At 40.6% G+C, this 19,566-nt stretch overlaps 1 protein-coding gene across 1 annotated transcript; it reads left to right on the forward strand.

Annotated features, from left to right (window-relative positions):
- The first annotated feature begins 12,685 nt into the window (after positions 1 to 12,685).
- Positions 12,686 to 14,824, forward strand: LOC124076880 (testis-expressed protein 13C-1-like). Its single transcript, XM_046420955.1, has 2 exons — positions 12,686 to 13,286; positions 14,775 to 14,824. Exons 1-2 carry the CDS (start codon positions 12,686 to 12,688, stop codon positions 14,822 to 14,824), a joined length of 651 nt encoding a protein of 216 aa, XP_046276911.1.
- Positions 14,825 to 19,566: the final 4,742 nt, after the last annotated feature.

The following is a 19,566-nucleotide window of genomic DNA, read 5'->3' on the forward strand; positions in this document are numbered from 1 at the left end:
GACAACAATAAATTGACTTAAAAAAAAGAAATGTATGATTTCCTCTTTCTACACTGGATCACTGATTTTCCCACAGGAATATTGGGCAGCTGTGTGGATGGAAAACTTGACAATTGACAACCTATTAGTTGAAGACGGTTTGGTTCCCTCATCCCAACTCTTTATTGACTCTTGGGGTTTCACCCACAGAAGGGTAAAACTGAAAGCTGTTTCATTTCTGGGCATTTTTCCTTTTGCGGTCTCTATGCTACAGTTTCTCGGAAGATTGCTTCATCAGAGCAGGCTTCCTTTCCTCATCAAGGTTGAGTCCAGACACCAATTGTTCTGTTTGTTTGTGTAGTAGATGAACACTAAGAAGAACTGTGAGATGGAGGAATGGAACCAAAGAGAAACTGCAAGTGTTTCATTAAAGCCTGGCTAAGAGACTTCAGGGCAAATCCAGCCACAAACTGTCTCCCAAAGCCAATCTCTAGTGGCAACTGCAATTAAAAACAAATATTTCTAGTCGAGGTGTTGTGGCACCTGCCTGAAATCCCAGAACTCAAGATCCTGAAGCAGAAAGATTGCAAATTCAAGGCCAGCCTTGGCAACTTAACTTAGTGAGACTCTGCCTCAAAATTTAAAAAATAATAAAAAATAAAAAGGGCTGGGGATATAGCTCAGTGCCTAAGCACCTCTGGTTCAATCCATAGTACCAAATAATAATAATAAAACAAATATTTCCCTTATTCAACTCCAAAGCTGCAGCAAGAATCCCTTCTTTCCTTGGAAGCTACCCTGGCCTAAGATCTACTATGATGTTATGGTTTGATTTGGGAGGTTCCAGTGATCCCAATATATTTCTCCCATATAGGTTATTCATTAGAGTCATTTTCTTTACTAACTTCCCCTTAAAATATTCATACATAATAAAACAATTTAACCAAATCTTACAAAAGTGTGATTCATACTGTGCTTTATTCAAGTAGAAGATAGAGACTTGGGTTCTTGTGTGTGTGGGGGGGAGGTGAGAATAGATAGGATGGATGGAAGCAAAAGGGAAGAAAAAAGGAATTGAAAAACTACTTCTCACAAGGTTCTTTTAGTTGCAGGCTAGAAGGTTGATAGGGAAATTCAAAATGTTTAAGAAGGATATATAGGGGCTGGGGTTGTGGCTCAGTGGTAGAGCACTCGCCTAGCATGTGTGAGGCACTGGGTTCAATCTCCAATACCACAAAAAAAAAATAAATAAAGATATTGTGGCCAACTACAACTAAAAAACAAATACTTTTTAAAAAAGAAGGATATATAATGGGCTCTCAATCTGGCAGGTTACTCTCCAGAATGTTCTTCCTTGCAGGCTTCTAGGTGTTCATAACATCAGTCAGGGTCCCAACAAGAAACAGCACACTTGATCATAATTGGAAGAGGGTTCATTTACAAGGGATTATCTATAAAAGCATAGATGTAGGGAACCACAAGTAGTACAGGAATGCAGGGCAGTAGGAGCTCTTACCATCCCTGGACCCTAAGTTACAGAAACTAGAAATAGTTACCAGAACCTAGAAGGAGTGATTCATGTACAGGTGGCTGCCTTGGGAAGAGTGGTGACCTTATTGAAATGCTAAGCTAACCCAAAGTGATCTTGTAGGAAAGGAATAAATACAGAAAAAAAACAGAAGAATAAATACTGCAACTTAATTTTCCTCTTTCCTTCTGCTCTCCTGCTGGTAATTTTCCTTGGCCAAATCTAGCCAAAACCCAGAAGGCAAAGAAGCCTATTGATGTGGTTCATATAGGTCAGCCTCCTAGTAAGAAAGCAGGATGGAAAAGGGTAGAGGGTGTCTGGAGAGTTAAATTGGAGATAACTACCACAGTCATCAAGTGGAGGCTCTGTGAGCAGACTCATGGCAGCCTGGTACCATGCTAGAACCATCTACTGAACCAGATATTACCAAATGTTTCTTATGGGACTAAACTGTCCCATGTTGAGAACCATTGCTCTAACCAATGGAGCAAGATTCATATGAACTATAATCTGTGGCTGCCACCTGGACCTTTTGATCTCTTTGTGTCCAAGGACCAGGAGGCAAGAAAAGTCACCATCTTAACTTGGTCACTTGATCTCACTGTCAGAAGGAGGTGGAGTTGCAGTTATACAATGGAAACATGGGAGGAATTCTCCGGAGGTCAGTCTCTAGCAGAAGCAGCTGCTAGGCTGGCTGGCTACTCTGTCAGAGATTTGGCCAGTAAGGCGACAACATACCCAAGTAAGTTTATTACTTACATAGACAGCATAAGTAATATAAGCATAGTGTTAGCTCCCCACATCTTTATTCCCCAGGAGGACCTTGAACCATTGGAGTCAGATGACAGATGACATGACTGGTAGGTCACTCTGTTTCTGAGAGCCAATTCTACACTGCGACTGAGTGGTGTGATAGCCTGTAGCTATAAACTAAAAAAGCCAAGATGGATAGTTCCATGCCTCACAGAAGCAAGGGAAGTAGATGAGAGCCTCATTCTGTCATCCTTCTACAACAAAGAGAGCTCCATCCAAGACTACTTTCTTGTCATGTTCTTGAAAATGGCCACTGCTTTCCTTCTGTCCTCCAATTCTCCCACAATAATCTCTCACCCTAATTGGAAACATAAAGGAAATGGGAACGTAGCTGAACCTAAAGAACCTAAAGGCAGCGGAGCACAACAGACACTAGTATGGCAATATGTAAATCAATGGATGTGTAACTGATGTGATTCTGCAATCTGTGTATGGGGTAAAAATGGGAGTTCATAACCCACTTGAATCAAAGTATGGAATATGATATGTCAAGAAATTTGTAATGTTTTGAACAACCAACAATAAAAAATTTAAAAAAAAAGAAGTTTACCCATTACAAACCTACCACATAAAGTATTTTATAATTTAATCATCATGGTGAATGAAATATTTTCCCCATATCTATTTCTCCTCAGCTAGTAATAGAGGAAATTTCTTTTTTTTTTAGAGAGAGAGAGAGAGAGAGAGAGAGAGAGAGAGAGAGAGAGAGAATTTTTAATATTTATTTTTTAGTTCTCGGTGGACACAACATCTTTGTTTGTGGTGCTGAGGATCGAACCCCGGCTGCACGCATGCCAGGTGAGCTTGCTACCGCTTGAGCCACATCCCCAGCCCTAGAGGAAATTTCTTTTGTTTAATCTTATAGCCTGCAATCTTGACAATTCTATTAATTATATAAATATTTATTACTGTCATTGCATTTTCACATGAGAAAAAATAATAACTCTTTTTTGAGTATTTATTATGCTATACCATTTTCTTTTATATTGTATTTATTGGAATTTCAAAGAATATAATGTCATTCCTGATTATCTTGAAAACATTTTTTAGTGTTTTACTCTTCAAAATATTTGCTTTTTGTTTGACTTTTAAAAAATTAAATTTACCTTTTTGATTGACATAAAATTTGTACACATATAAGAGTTACAATGTGATGTTTTTTAAAGTTTTTTTAGATGTATAGACCTTTATTTTATTCATTTTCTTATATGTGGTGCTGAGAATCGAACCCAGTGCCTCACACATGCTCGGCAAGCACTCTACCACTGAGCCACAGCCTCAGTCTCAATGTGATGTTTTGATTCATGTATATCCATCACCTTAGGTGGGTACTTTCTATTTTTTTCTTTTTTTAAAATTTTGAATAAGAGATTTTTAATGACATAACTTTATTGATCTGAATACCATACAGGATGCATTGTAAGTGATCAATAAATAAATTTTTTATTAATTTTTTCATTTATATATGACAGCAGAATTCATTATAATTCTTTTTTTTAAAGAGAGAGAGAGAGAGAGAGAGAATTTTTTTTAATATTTATTTTTTAGATTTCGGCGGATACAACATCTTTGTTTGTATGTGGTGCTGAGGGTCGAACCCGGGCCACATGCATGCCAGGCGAGCGTGCTACCGCTTGAGCCACATCCCTAGCCTGCATTATAATTCTTATTAGGTGGGTACTTTCTACTCCTCTTTTACCTTGTGTTTCTATTAGGAGCAGTGTTAGTCAACTTTTCATCACTGTGACCAAAATACCTCACAAGAACAACTTAGAGTAGGAAGAGTTTATTTCGGCTTATGATTTCAGAGGTCTCAGTCCATGGTCCCAGTGCTATGGCCTTGGGCCTGAGGCGAGGCAAAACATCACAGCAAGGGTGTGGCAAAGGAAAGCTGTCAGCTCATGGAAGCCAGAAAGCAGAGAGACAGAAAGGCACCAGGGACAAAATATAAACCCCAAAGGCATGTCCCCAGTAACCTACTTCCTCCAGCCACACCCTACCTGCCTACAGTTACCACCCAGTACAGTAGTTCATTCAAATTATTAATCCATCAAATACATCAATCCACTGTTTAGATTACAATGCTCATTAATCTAATCACTTCACCTCTGAACATTCCTATATTGTCTCACACATGAGCTTTTGGGGGGACACTCATATCCAAACCATAATGGAGTATGTTTTAAATTTTATGAAAGCTATTATATATGTTATTAATATGACCCTATGATATTCTCTAACTCATTTTTTGTTATGAATTACATTAATAGATTTCTTTCTATTGACCCACTTTTGTATTACCTGAATATATCCAACATGGTAATAATTGGTTATATCTTTGACAATGGATCGATTTAGAATTCTTTTGGCTGCAAGTAACAGAGAGCCCAGATAAAAATATCTTCAACCATAAAGACATTGAATTATTTAGCACCACAAGAACTCTGAAGCAGGTGATTCCAAGGTCATTTTTAGAGGTTGAATAACATCAAGAAGGCCCCACATGCTCTTACTTTCTGATATTTTTATTGCAATGTGAAAGAGAATCTGGTTATATTTTTCAGTGTGACTTCCGATATGAGCACTGCTCCCTCTTCCCCTTGTGCCTCACATCTTGGCAAGCTGATCAGAAAGCCTTGTTTCTCCTTCCTTTTGTATTGACAATGGGTTCAATCCATGCAGATGCCACCACAAACACAAAACCCCTAACCTCAGCTCACCCGTTAATCACCATAAAAATCCCAATCCTTGCAAAGTTCCCCTTCCTCACTCTTTCAAGCCATTTTCACATCATCTTGGGATGCTTTCACTAGTTGCCCCAGGAAGCCTCATTATATAAGAAATAAAACTTTCATAATCTCTTATAATTTTTTATTAGAGTATTATATTTATATATAGTATCTGGATTCCTTTTGACATAATTATACATACAAGAAATTTTATTTACATCACCATTTCCTCTCCCTCTTCCTTCCCTGCTCCCCTCCTCCCTTTTCTCTCTCCTCTACTCTACTGATCTTCTTTCCACCACCTTATTCATTTTTTTTTTTTTGTGGTGCTGGGGATTGAACCCAGGGCCCTGTACATACAAGGTAAGCACTCTGCCAACTGAGATATATCTCCAGCCCTATTCATTTATTTTTGATACATACCTTCTACATATAAAGGAGATATTCCCTTTGGTACTTTTACATATGTGTATAGCATGATTTTGTTAGATTCATTCAATATTTCTTTCCCTATCTCTTCCCTCCTTTCTCTCTCTATGGAAGTCATGTGTGGTGGCACAGGTCTGTAATCCCAGCTACTTGGGAGGTTGAGGCAGGAGGATCACAAGTTTGGTGCAAGCCTGGGCAACTTTGTGAGACCCTGACTCAAAAGAAAAGGAACAAAGGAACAGGGCTGGGGGCTCTAGCTCAGTGATAGAGTGCTTGCCTCACATGCCTGAGCACAGGGTTCCATCATCAGCACCACATAAATAAATAAAATAAAGGTACTGTGTCCATCTATAACTAAAAAAATGTTTTAAAAAAGAACCTTCCTAGAGTATATTCAGTAGTCACAAAAAGGAAAGAAAAGACAGAATGACAGAAAGGCAGGCAGAAAAGAAGTCAGGAAGGCAAGGAAGGAGAGAGGGAGAAATCTGGATACAGAAGAGGAAAAAATACTGAAACAGAGACCTACAATTTGATTTAACTGGAAACACAAAAGAATTTTAAAATAGAAAGATAAATGTGCTGAATTGCTTTTACATCTCTAAAACATAACTTCTGAATTAACATTAATACTGCTGAAATGCAGCAATTGACAAACCTTCACAACTTTAACCAATACTTGGGTTCAAATCACAATAATACTTGAGGAATCCTTCTAAATCTGAACAACACAACTCCTAAAATCTTGTGCAGTTACTTAACATAAAATAGAACAAGCAGGGCTGGGGCTGTACCTCAGTGGCAGAGCACTTGCTTAGCATACGTGAGGCACTGGGTTCAAACCTCAGCACCACATAAAAAAAATAATAAAACAAATAAAATAAAGGCATCTATCCATCTATAACTACAAAAGAAAATTTTAAAAAATTAAAAAACAATAGAACAAGCAGCTGAGCACAGTGGCTCATGTCTGTAATCCCTTCTGCTTGCGAGGCTGAGGCAGTAGGATTGCAAGTTTGAAGACAGACTCAGCAACTCAGTAACTCAAAAGCAAATTTATATTTTGTATCTAGCAAGTGGATTCACTCTCTCTGCTTTCTGATCATCATGTGATCTTATATACTGTATGTCTTTAGAGCAGAAACTGTTGGCTGCATACTGAAATTTTCTATAAATACAGGTTTATTATGCCCTTGAGCCCATTGCCCTTAAAATAGCCAGATGCTCACTGTGCATTAGTCACAGAAACAGTACTCCACAAGGCTGAGGTTGTGAGCACTCACCTAGCACGTGTGAGGCCCTGGGTTTGATCCTTAGCACCACATAAAAATAAATAAATAAAATAAAGGTATTGTGTCCATCCACAACTAAAAAATAAATAAACAGTACCCCACAAACATGCCATGATCACCATATCTCCTTACTACAAGATGAAATCAAACCTAGGGCCTCTGGCATATCCTACCTGTAGGAGGTGTGGTCTCCCTTGTCCTCAGTTCCTTGCCAGATGTCATGGTGCTGGAGGAGGTCATCTTTTGCTATGGTTTGGATACAGATTATTCCCCCAAAGTTTCATGTGCGTTTCATGTGCTGGATGCTTAGTCTTCAACCAGTGTAATGGTATTAAGAGGTGGTGGAGTCCACAGGGAGATAACTAGGTCATGGTGGCAGCATCCTCAGAAAGAATTAATGTCTAACTCGTGGGATTGGATTAGGTCCCATGGGACTAGATTAGTTATCACAAGAGTAGGCTGTTATAAACAAGGATACCTCATATGTTTGACCACTTCTGCATGAGTCTGCTCACTGCTTTCACAGGTGCTTCCACCATATGATGGCACCTACCATGCTATGACACAGCCTGAGGCCCTCATCAGATGTGGCCATCCAAATTTGGACTTTTCAGCTTCTAAAAATCATAAGGCAAAATAAACCTCTTTCCTTATAAAGTATCTGGTCTTGGGAATTTTGTTATAGCAACACAAAATGAACTAAGACACCCATCCAAAAGGTCCCTTGATACCTGAGGAGCTCTCTGAACTAAACTGAGTGAACAGTATGTATGTATACTTTACAGCTGTTCACCATATGGAGCTCACTTGAGAGTAACTTTTTATTCCTTAAAAAGGACATCCCAGATAAAGAATAGGACCCAAGGGTCAACATAATCAGCCAAACTTCATGCAGGTCTCTTAACGCTATTTTTCCTAACTGAATATAAGTCCCATCTGCACCATTTCATAGACTATTTGGGCCATTGCCAATTATCTAACTCTTTGATCTAGATGATAGCAACAATAATAATTTCTACTCCAAGATTTCCCTCTGAGTTAAGAACTCTAATAATCTACTGCTTCATAGACTTATATTTTGGGTAAAATATAAATCAAGGTCACCCAGATACTCCTTATCCCCTTTGGAATTCCAGACACTACTGATAGTGACCAAGGTACTTAATTTCATTTCTCAGAATGTGTAATATTGGGTTCTTGAAGAAAGAATTCAATGGAACCTTTACCTTTCTTACAGGCTGCAGGCTGCAGGCTGCAGGCCTCATAGAGTGCCAAAATGGTTTATTTAAATAAGTTTAAATTCAATTAAATGAAGCATGGTACATTTTTGTCATCACTTAGACATCAGAGGTAAATTATAATGAAAAAATCTGACTCCACTGGGGTAGGGTGTGTGCTGGGGACTGAACCCAGGGCTTTGCACATGCTAAGTACATGCTCAATCACTAAACTACACCCCTAGCCCCATGGCTCCATTTTTTTATTTTTGACTACTAACAGCTTTTAAGCTTCACCCTTCACTCTCCCCTTAAGTACCATATCTGGGCAAGCTGATAAGAAAACCTTAATGTTTCCTCCTTTGGTGTCAGCAGCAGTTTCAAACTGTACTAGCCCCTATCCACACATAGAAACCCTCATCCCAACCCCAGCCCTAACCACAATTAAAATTCCAAGCAAATCTCCTCTCCTTGATTTCTTAAGCCATTTTTGGACTAACTTGTGAGGCCTAGCTGCTCTCTTCAGAATATTCATTATGTAAGTAATAAACATTTTTGGCCTCATGAAGTGTTGCATGCCTGTAATCCCAACTAGTCAGGAGACTGAGGCAGGAGGATCACAAGTTTGAGGCCAGCCTGGACAACTTAGCATGACCATGTCTCAAAAAAAAGGGGGGGGGGGCGCTTGGGATGTGGCTCAGCGGTTAAACATCCCTGGGTTCAATGCCCAGTACCAAAAGGAGGGGAGCAGGGGATGTAGCTCAGTGGCAGAGTTACCTTCTGTTCAAACCCTACTAGTGGAAAAAAAAAAGAAACATTTTCATAATCAGTGTGCATATGCTATCATCAATCTTGACCTCCAAACAAAAAATTGGGTGGGGGATTCACCCTGTTTCTGCATGATGGTCAAAATATATCTTCCACATCTCTTCTCATGGCTTCAAGGTAATTACTGAAGCTACAAACAACACATCTTCATACCAGCATCCTAAACAAAAAAACATGGCAGCTCGTGGTAAAAGGATTTCACTCTATTGGTACTCTACCTAATCACAAAGGAAAATATTTTTCTTAAATCCCTAGAAAGTTTCCTGATAGACCTCATTGACCATCACAGGGTTACATGCCCAACTCTAAGCCCATCACTGACAAAATGGGAACAAGATTGGCTAAAATTTGCCATGAGACACTATGCAGGACTTGCCATATCACTGTCTGGACAATGTAGTGGTTATGTTAGCAAGAAAGTGAAAACTTTTCTATTGATTTAACAAAGAATATCTGCCACAGGAACATTGGTACAGTACCTTTTTGGATATTTTATATAAAATTTTTGCAGATATTTGTAAACTATATTTGTCATTATTTGTAAACTATATTATTCTATAGTCTATTTTTCTTATTGGCTATCAAAATTTTGTTGACTTCACAAAAATGAATTGGGGAACTGTCCATCTTTTTCTATGGCATGGAATAAACATCTTCAACTTATCATATGCATTTTTAACTTATCATAATACATCTTCAAATCTTATTCTACTTCATGTATAATGCAAGAATCCCACAACAATAGCTGGGGTGTAGCTCAGTGGTAGAGTGCTTGCCTGCCTAGCAAGTACAAGACCCTGGGTTCAATCTCTAACACTGCAAGAAAATTTAAAAAATAAATCACAACAAGGAATTACTCTTACACTAACCAAAAGTGACACAGAAATGTCAGTGCAATCTCTTTGCAGAAATATTTATAAATGAAATGGGTCAATAGCATTCTTTAGGAGAATACATTTTTGTCATTGATTATTAAGATGGCTACACAAAATAATCTGCAGAACTTTTCATATTGTTCTGTGGTTGAAATAGCATATATCACCATAATTATCTGATTTTAAAAGTTAAATGGGGGGGCTGGGGTTGTAGCTCAATGGTAGAGCAATTGCCTAGTGCTGGGTTTGATCCTCAGTATCATATAAAAAAAGAAATAAAATAAAGGTAATACACACACACACACACACACACACACACACAGTTACATAGGAATTAACACAGAATCATTTTTGTGCTTCTGTACTCTGTGTTTCTAAAATTTGCAATGCTCCAGGACTGAGTCCATTGTTTTCTACTTATGTCTATATGACTTTCTTCTCCCTAGTGGTTCTCATTTAGGTTTGTGACCGGTAAACACCACTAATTCATTACTGACTTCCGAATTTATATTTCCAACCCAATTTCTCTTCTGTGCTCCAGAACTATATGTCCCAGAAGTTCTACTTGATATCACCATCCTGGTTGCTATGAGACATCACAGACCATGTCTCTGAAACAAACAGCTACTACAGGTTGTAGCTCTGGACACCATATAATCTCTTTTTCATGCAAAATCCAGAGTAAAATTTTTCAGATCTAATGATACTACCAATAGAAACACTATAGTTTCAGCTTCTCACACTTAGAATAAAATTAAATCACCTTAATATTGCTTTTGAGGCCATGTGAGATGACACCTTTGTTTCCAATAGCATCTCATTCCATTCTGTGTGTGTGTGTGTGTGTGTGTGTATTTGCCTGTTACTGGGGATTGAACCCAGAAGTGCTCTCCCACTGAGCTACATCCACAGCACTTTTTTTATTTTTTGAGACAGGGTTTCCCTAAATTGCTGAGACTACCTTCGAACTTGTGATCCTTCTGCCTCAGCCTCCCAAGATGCTGGTATTACAGAGTGTATACCATCATGCCTGGCTTTTTCCCTAACTTATCATGCTTTGGTTTCACTGGCAGCTGTTTTCTATTCCTTGGATGTGTGAAGCTTTTTCTGCACCAAGACTTTTGACACTGGAATTCTAGATCTCATATAATATGTCATCTCAGAGACCATCTCTAACCTTTTTTTAAAAAAAAATTTAAATTGTGGATGGACACGATACCCTTAATTAATTAATTAATTTTGTGGTGCTGGGAATTGAACCTAGGGCCTTTTGCATGTGAGGCAAGGACTCTACCAACTGATCTATATCCCCAGACCTATTTATTTATTTTTACGTGGTGCTGAGGATCAAACCAAGTGCCTCACACAAGCTAGGCAAGTGCTCTACCACTGAACTACAACTACAGCTCCTCTGAACTTCTTATGTACACACAACAATCTCAAACCCCTGTGGAGTCCCAATCTTTCACATCACTTGTATATTAACTTCTCAGCACTCATAACAATTTATAAATATCTTACTTACTTGTTTGGCTTTTTTCATTTATTATTTCACCAATAGGATATAATAGCATGAGGGTTAGGGATTTTTCAATATTTTCACCACTTTTTTCAAGCAAAATTATTATGTGTTCAATAACTATCTGCCAAAGGAACAAAAGATTATGGATCTGATAACCAAGAAAGTAGTCTAAATTGGAAATACAGAGTTGTGATAGAGGTAGCATTTTAAATTATAGGAGTGAATAAGCACATCTAAGGACAACACAGAGAATGAAAAGAAGAGGGATCTGAAGATGATACTGGAGAAAACCAAAATTGGAGCCTTGGGTAGAAGAATAAGGAGTTCAAAGAAACTGAGAAAGATAAGCCAGAGGCAAAGGAAGAACATCAGTAGAATTTGATGTTGCAGAAATTAAGACAGGATAGAGTGTAATGGAGGGAATGTTCAACACCACTGCACTCTGTTAAAAGATGATATGAGAACTAACTTTCAAAGTATCCATTAGTGTTTCTACTAAAGTTGGAACTGCTGAAGACCTTTAGAATTTTCACTAGAGCATTGGGGGTGAAAACTAAAGTGCAGTAGGTTGAATGGTGGAGGGAACATAGTGAAGTGGACATAGCGAAGTGGACATAGCACAGACAATTCTCCTAATTGAAAAAAAAAAGGGTGGTGATGAGAAAAGCAAGACATGGGCTAGAGGGAGGAAATTATTTTAAGAATGGAAGGAACTATAACAGATTTACTGTATGGCATATCTAGTAACACAGGACATGAGGGAAATGCAGGAAAGTCAAGAGGGAAATAAAATCCCTGAGAAAATAGAACAGGAAGTACTGACATCTGGAGCATTGGAGATAGGGCTTAGCAAGGAAAGCTGGAGGCCTTCATAGCTCATTCCCTTGATTTTCTTGACAAGCAAGACTCCAAGATCGTTTGCTTAAGATGAGAAGGGAACAGTGCACGCAGACTGTATAGAAGGTTTGATAGAGCAACTGAGAGTAATGGGAGAGGGAGTTGAGCCAAAGAGTGCACCCGTGCACTCTCCTACCTCACCATGTTAGAAATCCATACTATGTGGCTGTATGTTGTCCTTCAGAAACTCTTGGAAACAGGGGTCCTCTCTGCACTCTCCGCATTGCCCCATCTAGCTTGCCCCGTAGAGCAGCAGCCCAACTACCAGACTGACAGGAAGAGCTCTGCCAAGGAATGTTGGTCCCAGCAGGCCTTGCGGCCAGCCTCAGTATCCATTATCTGTGACGTGCTAAGTCGTTGACGCTTTAGCCGCCTAAGAGGTTGATGTGAGAGAGAACTGGTTTTAAGGCTTGGGGCTTTGTGAAGAGAAAGGAGGGGGTAGGAGGTTAAGGAAGAGGCTATAGGATTGGGCAGGGACTGAAACACCACAGAGAGAGAGGAATTGAGAGGCGGGCCAGTTGGTAGCCCAAGGCTTACTACAGTAGAGGACGCAGCTCTGCTGACTAGGCCGCAGCGGCCATGGCCGTCGACTTCGGAGACCCCAGGAGCGGTTTCCGCCACAGCGAGGTGGTGGTGTTTATCAACGAAGAGGTGCTCAGTAATGGTGGTAGCCCAGACTTCTACCTGACCTTCCGTTCACGGCCCTGGAACGAGGTGGAAGACAACCTGCAGTCCGTCGTGGCCGACCCTCAGGTGCCGCGCGCCATTAAGAGGGCGTGCGCCTGGAGTGCCCTGGCCCTCGGGGTGCGAGTGGCCGCGAGGCAGCGGGAGCAGCAGGCGCGACGGGTCCGGCGGCTGAGCGGGCAGGTGGAGGAGTGGGAAGGAGCCGCCTGGGCTCTGGCCTCGGAACTGCAGCGGCTGCGTGAGGAGAGGGACGACGTGGTTTCTCAGTTGCATAGCGCCAGAGATGACCTGAAACAAGCGCTGGGGGAGCGCGATGCCCTGCGTGAGAGGCTGATCCAGTTCGAGCTGTCCCAGGAAGTCGCTCCTGAGTCGCCAGATGAGCAGCACAGGATTGGGGCATGGCCTGTGGATGCAGGGGGACGGAGAGAGGCGCTTGCCACAGGGTCGCAGGGTACGCAGGATGTGGAGTCTGAGGCCCAGATGGCATCCCCAACAGGTATGGCACCCCATTGTACTTGGGCCCAGGTTGCTCAACCCCCCTCTGTCAATGCATTCTTTATTTTTTGTTTATTTATTTATTTATTTATTTGGTACTGGGGATTGAACTCAGGGGCACTCGACCACTGAGCCACATCCCCAGCCCTGTTTTGTATTTTATTTAGAGATGGGGTCTCACTGAGTTGCTTAGCCCCTTCTAAATTGCGGAGGCTAGCTTTGAACTCCTGCCTCCACCTCCCAAGCCGCTGGGATCACAGGTGTTGCACCACCACACCCAGTCCCAGTGCCATTCTTCACACCATTCCCATTGGCATTCCCAGGACCAACACCTCCCCACCCAGAGTAATCTCAATAGAAGTGGCTGGAACTGCAGTCCAGATGCCCATTGGGTTCATCTATTCACCTGGCCTACAGTCGGCTCATTCAGGCCTTAGTTTAGTGGTGGGATCAGAGGAGCCAAGGTCAGGGAGTAGTCCTGTGAAGCCTCAGGGTACTAAAGCCAGGAGGAAAGTCCTGTGAGGCCTCACTTCTGTAGACTTCTCTGAGCTTAACTGAAGCCAAGGAAACAACAGCCTTAGGGACAGATGGCCAGAATGCCAAAAGATAAGAAAGCCTTTGAATCCCAGCAAGAGGAGAAACTTGTTCAGACATCAGAAGGAGGGTTTGGGACTGCCTGAGATGTAAAGTATGATTCATTTTTCCTGATATTTGGCCGGCTATAAATGTAAGAAAAATCTAGATAACCAGTGAGGTGGGAAGCCTTCACCAAAACAAGTTCCTACTGAATTCAAGGAGGTAGAAAAAGAATGGAGATATATTCCAAAGATAAATCAATTTTTGGAGGCCCCTTTCAAATAAAAAGATCTCCTTTATTTACATCATAAAAAAGATGAAACTCAAACAAAAATTCCATTATCCCACCATCAAGCAGTACTAGTATTTATTTCAGTGCTGGAAATCGAACCCAGGGCATTCCAAATGCTAGGCAAGCACTCTACCACTGGCCTACATCACCAACCTGCAATAACCATTTTTAACACATTAATACAAACTGGAGAAAGAGTTTAATATCATACATGTGTGTATATAATTTGTATGATTTTTGAAAAATATGAGATTCTGCTGAATATGTTAATTAGTCTTTGAAAGGAAAATTTCTCCAATTGCATTTAAGTTCACAGGTGGACTCTGGATGGCTGCTGTTGGTTAACATTCTGAAGAAGCTAATATTGTAGAACACTCTCTTTTTTCTCCTTTCTGTACTCTCCTTAACCTCCTTTTTCCATAACACCAGGTCTTCTGCTGGGAATAACAATGTTTTCAGAACATAAGATACATTATGTTCTAGGAACACTGGTGTTGTTTTTTTTTGTTTTTTTTTTTCCTGACAATGTTATTGTTGTACTGTAGATTGGAGCACTGTTCACATTTTTTTTCTCAGTTTGTTTTTATAACATTCATAGTGTCTGTTCTTTGTGTCTCTAAGCTCCAGGAACTTTGGGTGAAGCTGAAGAAGCTCTGGCTCCCAGTGTGTGACTCCTCATGATATACACTTCTGGCTCTCAGCAGCCTTCACCTATGACCTCAACTGGCTGGAGCTAAAAAGAGAACGAAGGCATCATGGAGAAGGACACATTCTGGCACACATTTTGGAACAAGACAGAACAGACCAATTTTGTTAGAACTTGATCCTTCTGTTGGAGAAAAGGGATTGACATTGCAGAGTCCAATTGAGAGAAGAATGGTAATCTTAGAGATTGTAGCAAATTTGTTTAATTTCATTCATTAGTTTATTGAACAAAAAGTTACTGATGGCCTAGTATGTGTTAGAAACTATAACTATGTTAATATCTAGTGTACACATTATAATCCGTTGGATGCGATTGGTTAGATGACAAAAGCAAGCCTAATTTGAGATATGTGGATCAGGTTGTCCCCTTTGTCTTGCATGAAATGTGACCTTTGGATATTCCCAATTGAAATAACATCAAGATCCAATTTTGGATAAAAAAAAAAAAACACTTTTGTGATTCTGGAGGCATGTCAAAGACACTTTCATGAAAGGGCTTGAGTGACCAATTGTTTATCACATTAATCCCAAAGAAGATGAATGAGCAGTGGCAAAAAATCAGGAAAGTATCCTGGCAAAAAGACAGGCAGGGCTTTTCTGATCCTCTGCTGATTTCCTTTCTTGAGACTCATCTATTTTTCCTGGCTGCACTGCAGCCTGCCTGAAAGATCACTGGGCTGTGTTGTAAAAAGACAGTGCTGGGGGAAGTATTTGCTACATACTCTAGTTCTCAGCCCCCGACTGTCCCCATCCCAGGTTCCTTTCCAATGAACAGTGGATGAAGAACAAAATGCATTCCAAAGAGAGACTTCAGGGCTGCTGTACTATGTGTGTATGGTGCTTCTCTTGGAAGGACTAATTGGACTATAAATAGAACTGGAGGAGGCCAGCAATCTCCAGAATGCCCCTGGGCCCCTTGCCTTCCACTGTTATCTGCAAATTCTTTGCTTCACCAAGACAGCTGCAAAGCAAGGAAGAGCCAGGGTAGAGCCCAGGGAGTGGGAGGTGCCATTCTGAACAGCTTTCCCAGAGGTCCCCTGGAGATCCAGCACAGCTCACCAAGATCAACCATTGTTGGGGGTTTTCTGATACTAACTAGTAATAAAGAGTTTATACTTGTCTCATGTCTTCTGTATAGTGTGTATAGAAGGCTTGTGGGAGGTGGCAGATTAAATCCTTCCTTCCATCTGAGTGAGATGAAGAGAATTTCAATCTCATTTCCAATTAGAGGGCCCCTTCTCTTCTTGCCAGTCACCCAAGAATTGGAGGCAACTCTTTGAGGCCTTCACTATCCAAGTCCACATGGTCCCTTCAGGTGGGCATGTGGGGGGAAAGGGGAATTAGGTGGGAGGGTGCTGCTTCTGCTTAAGCTTGATCCCTAAAGCCTAGGGAGTTACTGTCTTACCTGTCTGTAGTTCTGTGTGTAACTTGATCACTAAAGCCTACAGCTTCCCTCTGTATGCAGAAGTCATTTTCCTGAGGCCTTGTTTCCCCAATGTCCCTTGATGTCTCATGCACAGAAATTTCCTTCCTGCCTTTCTGCCCTCCAAGGCATGACCATCCCCTCCATCCTATGTATAATCCTATCAAAGTGCTCTTGATTCTAGACTGTCTGGTCACAAGATAAAAATTTCATGAGGCAAAAAGGGTTAGATGCTGGCTACCTATTTGGAATAGGGACAGGAATGGGGGAAGAGAATAAAAAGTGATCCTACCTCGCCAACATTCTCACTTTCCTCAGAGTTGTGATATTGAAAGGGCCTTGGTTACTTGGGAGGGGAGTGTTATAGACAAAAGGGTCCATCAGGAACATCAGACCTTAAAGCTAGATTTTCTGAATTAGGTGTTTTTCTGATATCCTTTTTTTAAAAAAAAATTTAGTTGTAGTTGAACACAATATTTTTATTTATTTTTATGTGGTGCTGAGGATTGAACCCAAAGCTTCACACATGAAGAGGCGGGCACTCTACCACTGAGCTACAGCCCCAGCCCTTGTGATATTCTTGTATGTACTGATAGTTCATTGGAATTTGAGGAAGGTGAGACACAGATGATATTTGAGAGTATTATGGTACATTTTAATGTGGTTTTTAATGGCCCAGCAGCATCAGGATCACTTGGGAACTTGTTATGAATGCAAATTCTCAGGCTCCTCCTCTTCTGTCTCTAGCAGTGCTGGAAATTGGGCTTAGCTGAAATTTGAGGACCTTTTTTAAAAAAATATTTTATTTTTAGTTACAGTTGGGCACAATACCTTTATTTTATTTGTTTACTTTTTTAAAGTGGTGCTGAGGATCGAACCCAGCACCTTGCATGTGCTAGGCAAGCATTCTACCGCTGAGCCACAACCCAGCCTCCCCACCAGGACCTTTGCTTTAATCCCTAGTGTAACGTGAACAAATCACCCTAGATCTCATTCTGGTTGGCTTATTTAGGTTTTCACAATACATTCTGATGTCCACTAGAATGTCTGTAGTTCTGTGTGTTGACTTTTATATAGTTTGATGAGATTACCCAATTTTGCAAGAAGACATTTTTCATGGTAAACTGCCTGATTCTCCCTTAATTCTGGGTTGAGCACAAGAAGGTAAGGGCAGTGAGATATCTGTTGAAAGAGCCTGGGTTTTGAATCCAGAGAACTTGGTTCAGACACCTGCTCTGCTATTCACTAGCTGTGTGACCTCAAACAAGCTACTGAATTTTTCCAAGCCCCCACAAGTGTTGGCTCCTTTCCCTGCCCTCTGGGTTCTGTTCTGTAATGATGAGGTAATGGATATTCACTGAGGGCCTACTCATATCATTGAGTGTCTACTATGTGAGACTTTATGGCTGTTATCCTATTGGTGACTTCTAAGGCTTGGGTGTTGTTTATCCCCACAAAGTTTATTGTGTTAAAAGCTTGGTACCCAGGGTTGCAATATTGAGAGGTGGTGGAACCTTTAAGAGGTGGCCTAGTGGGAGGTCCTTTGACCACTGGGGAATCACCCTCAGAAGGGGATACTGGTGTCCTGGAGTTCTTGCCAGAGCAATTTGTTATAGAAGCCTGAGCCTGAGCCCGAGTCACTCTCTAGCTTCTTGTTTCAAGATGAGATTTCTTCTTCACACAAGTGCTCCAGCCATGTAATGCAGCCAACAGGGCCCTAACCAGAGCTGAACAGATGTCAGTGCCATGCCCTTGAAACTCCCAAACTGAGAGCTAAATAAACTTATTTTCTTTATAAAGTTTGCTTGCCTCAAGTATATCATTGTAACACTGCAAAAAATGAAGTCATACAGTGATCTCCACAGCTACATAAATTATAATAGATACCCCCACTAAGTTCTTCAGGAAAGATATTGGACTCCATTTTACAGATATGCAACTCAATCACTTATCCAAAGTTGAGAGTTAGTGAAGCCTGGATTCCAATCCCAACTTGCCTGGTATTGAACTCCATGCTCTTTCTACTATAGCACAATGCCTTAACTTTTTACCCTTAATAATTAATAACAGTTAACAGTGTCTGCCAATAAATACCTTGACCCACAGTTGTGAAAATAGTGGAAGGACTTTGAGTTGCAGAGAATCTTCTGGTGAAAAGGGAAGTGAGTGGAGGTGGTGAAAGAATCAAGCTTCGTTCCTAGAGTTGGTACCAGAAAAGGACATGAGTGGTGCAAGGAGAATTGCGCACATGACTACTAGGGGTGTTGGCCTTGCAAAACCTTCAGATACAGAAATTAAGAGGCAGAGAAGCATGTGGCGGTTGGCATGTTCCCTACCCACACCCCCATGGAGGCCCTTGCCATCAACAATTCCACTCCTGTTTGTCTCTCTCAACTTCAAGTACTGGCTCCAACCTAGACCCTTCTTGTAAAGGCATCCACAGACAACATATGGAAAGGTGTAAGGATGAGAAGCACCTCTTACCTGTCATAGAACGCAACAATAGACCAAAAATGTGTGCTTCTGCATCTCTTCGGGGTGAGGACTATACAGGATTAGGGCCAGGTGACTGGACTAATAATCCATGTAAAACAAAGGACTCTTTTACTTTTTAAAAAATATTTTTTAGATGTTGATGGAGCTTTATTTTTATTTTATTCATTTATATGTGGTGCCGAAAATTGAACACAGTGCCTCACACGTGCTAGGCAAGTGCTCTACCACTGACCACAGCCTCAGCCCCAGAATTTTTTTCTTGATAAAAACATGTTTCAAATGAAGAGTGTCTTGATATCAGGTAGAAGTGGAGACTTTGTTCTTTCCTTGGACCAACTCTTCCTCATGTGAAGAATGCAAGAACGAACCAAGGAGATTCAAAACCCATTCTAAAGAAATCATTGTCCTAAGAACTTTCTGGTTATCAAAGCAAACTGGATTCAGTAAAACAGAACTATGAAAAGCAGTTAAAACCACCCATAAATTGAAAACCTGGATGTGACTGCTGTTTGTACTTTGATGTATTTACTTTTTACACATAAAATCTACCCCCTCCTTATATATATACACAAAAGACAGAATAAATAATAAATTATTGGGCTGGGGTTGTGGATACATGGTAGAGTGCTTGCCCAGCATGTATGAGGCACTGGGTTTGATCCTCGGCACCACATATAAATAAATGAATAAAATAGGGTCCAACCTCAACTAAAAATATGTATACAAATAATTTTTTTTAAAAAAAGAATAAATTATTTTATAGATGCCTCAAATGTACTGGCTCCAATC

The sequence above is a fragment of the Marmota monax genome, unplaced genomic scaffold, assembly GCF_021218885.2.
Source record: "Marmota monax isolate L192 unplaced genomic scaffold, Marmota_monax_Labrador192_F-V1.1 WCK01_AAM20220418_F8-fsc00155, whole genome shotgun sequence".
Classification (NCBI taxonomy): Eukaryota; Metazoa; Chordata; class Mammalia; order Rodentia; family Sciuridae; genus Marmota; species Marmota monax.

Bases quoted from the DNA above. Each gene is read 5' to 3' on its own strand.
- LOC124076880 (XM_046420955.1), top strand. From the start codon at position 12,686: ATGGCCGTCGACTTCGGAGACCCCAGGAGCGGTTTCCGCCACAGCGAG. The intron at 13,287-14,774 runs GTATGGCACCCC...TGTGTCTCTAAG, and splicing joins CCAGATGGCATCCCCAACAG to CTCCAGGAACTTTGGGTGAA.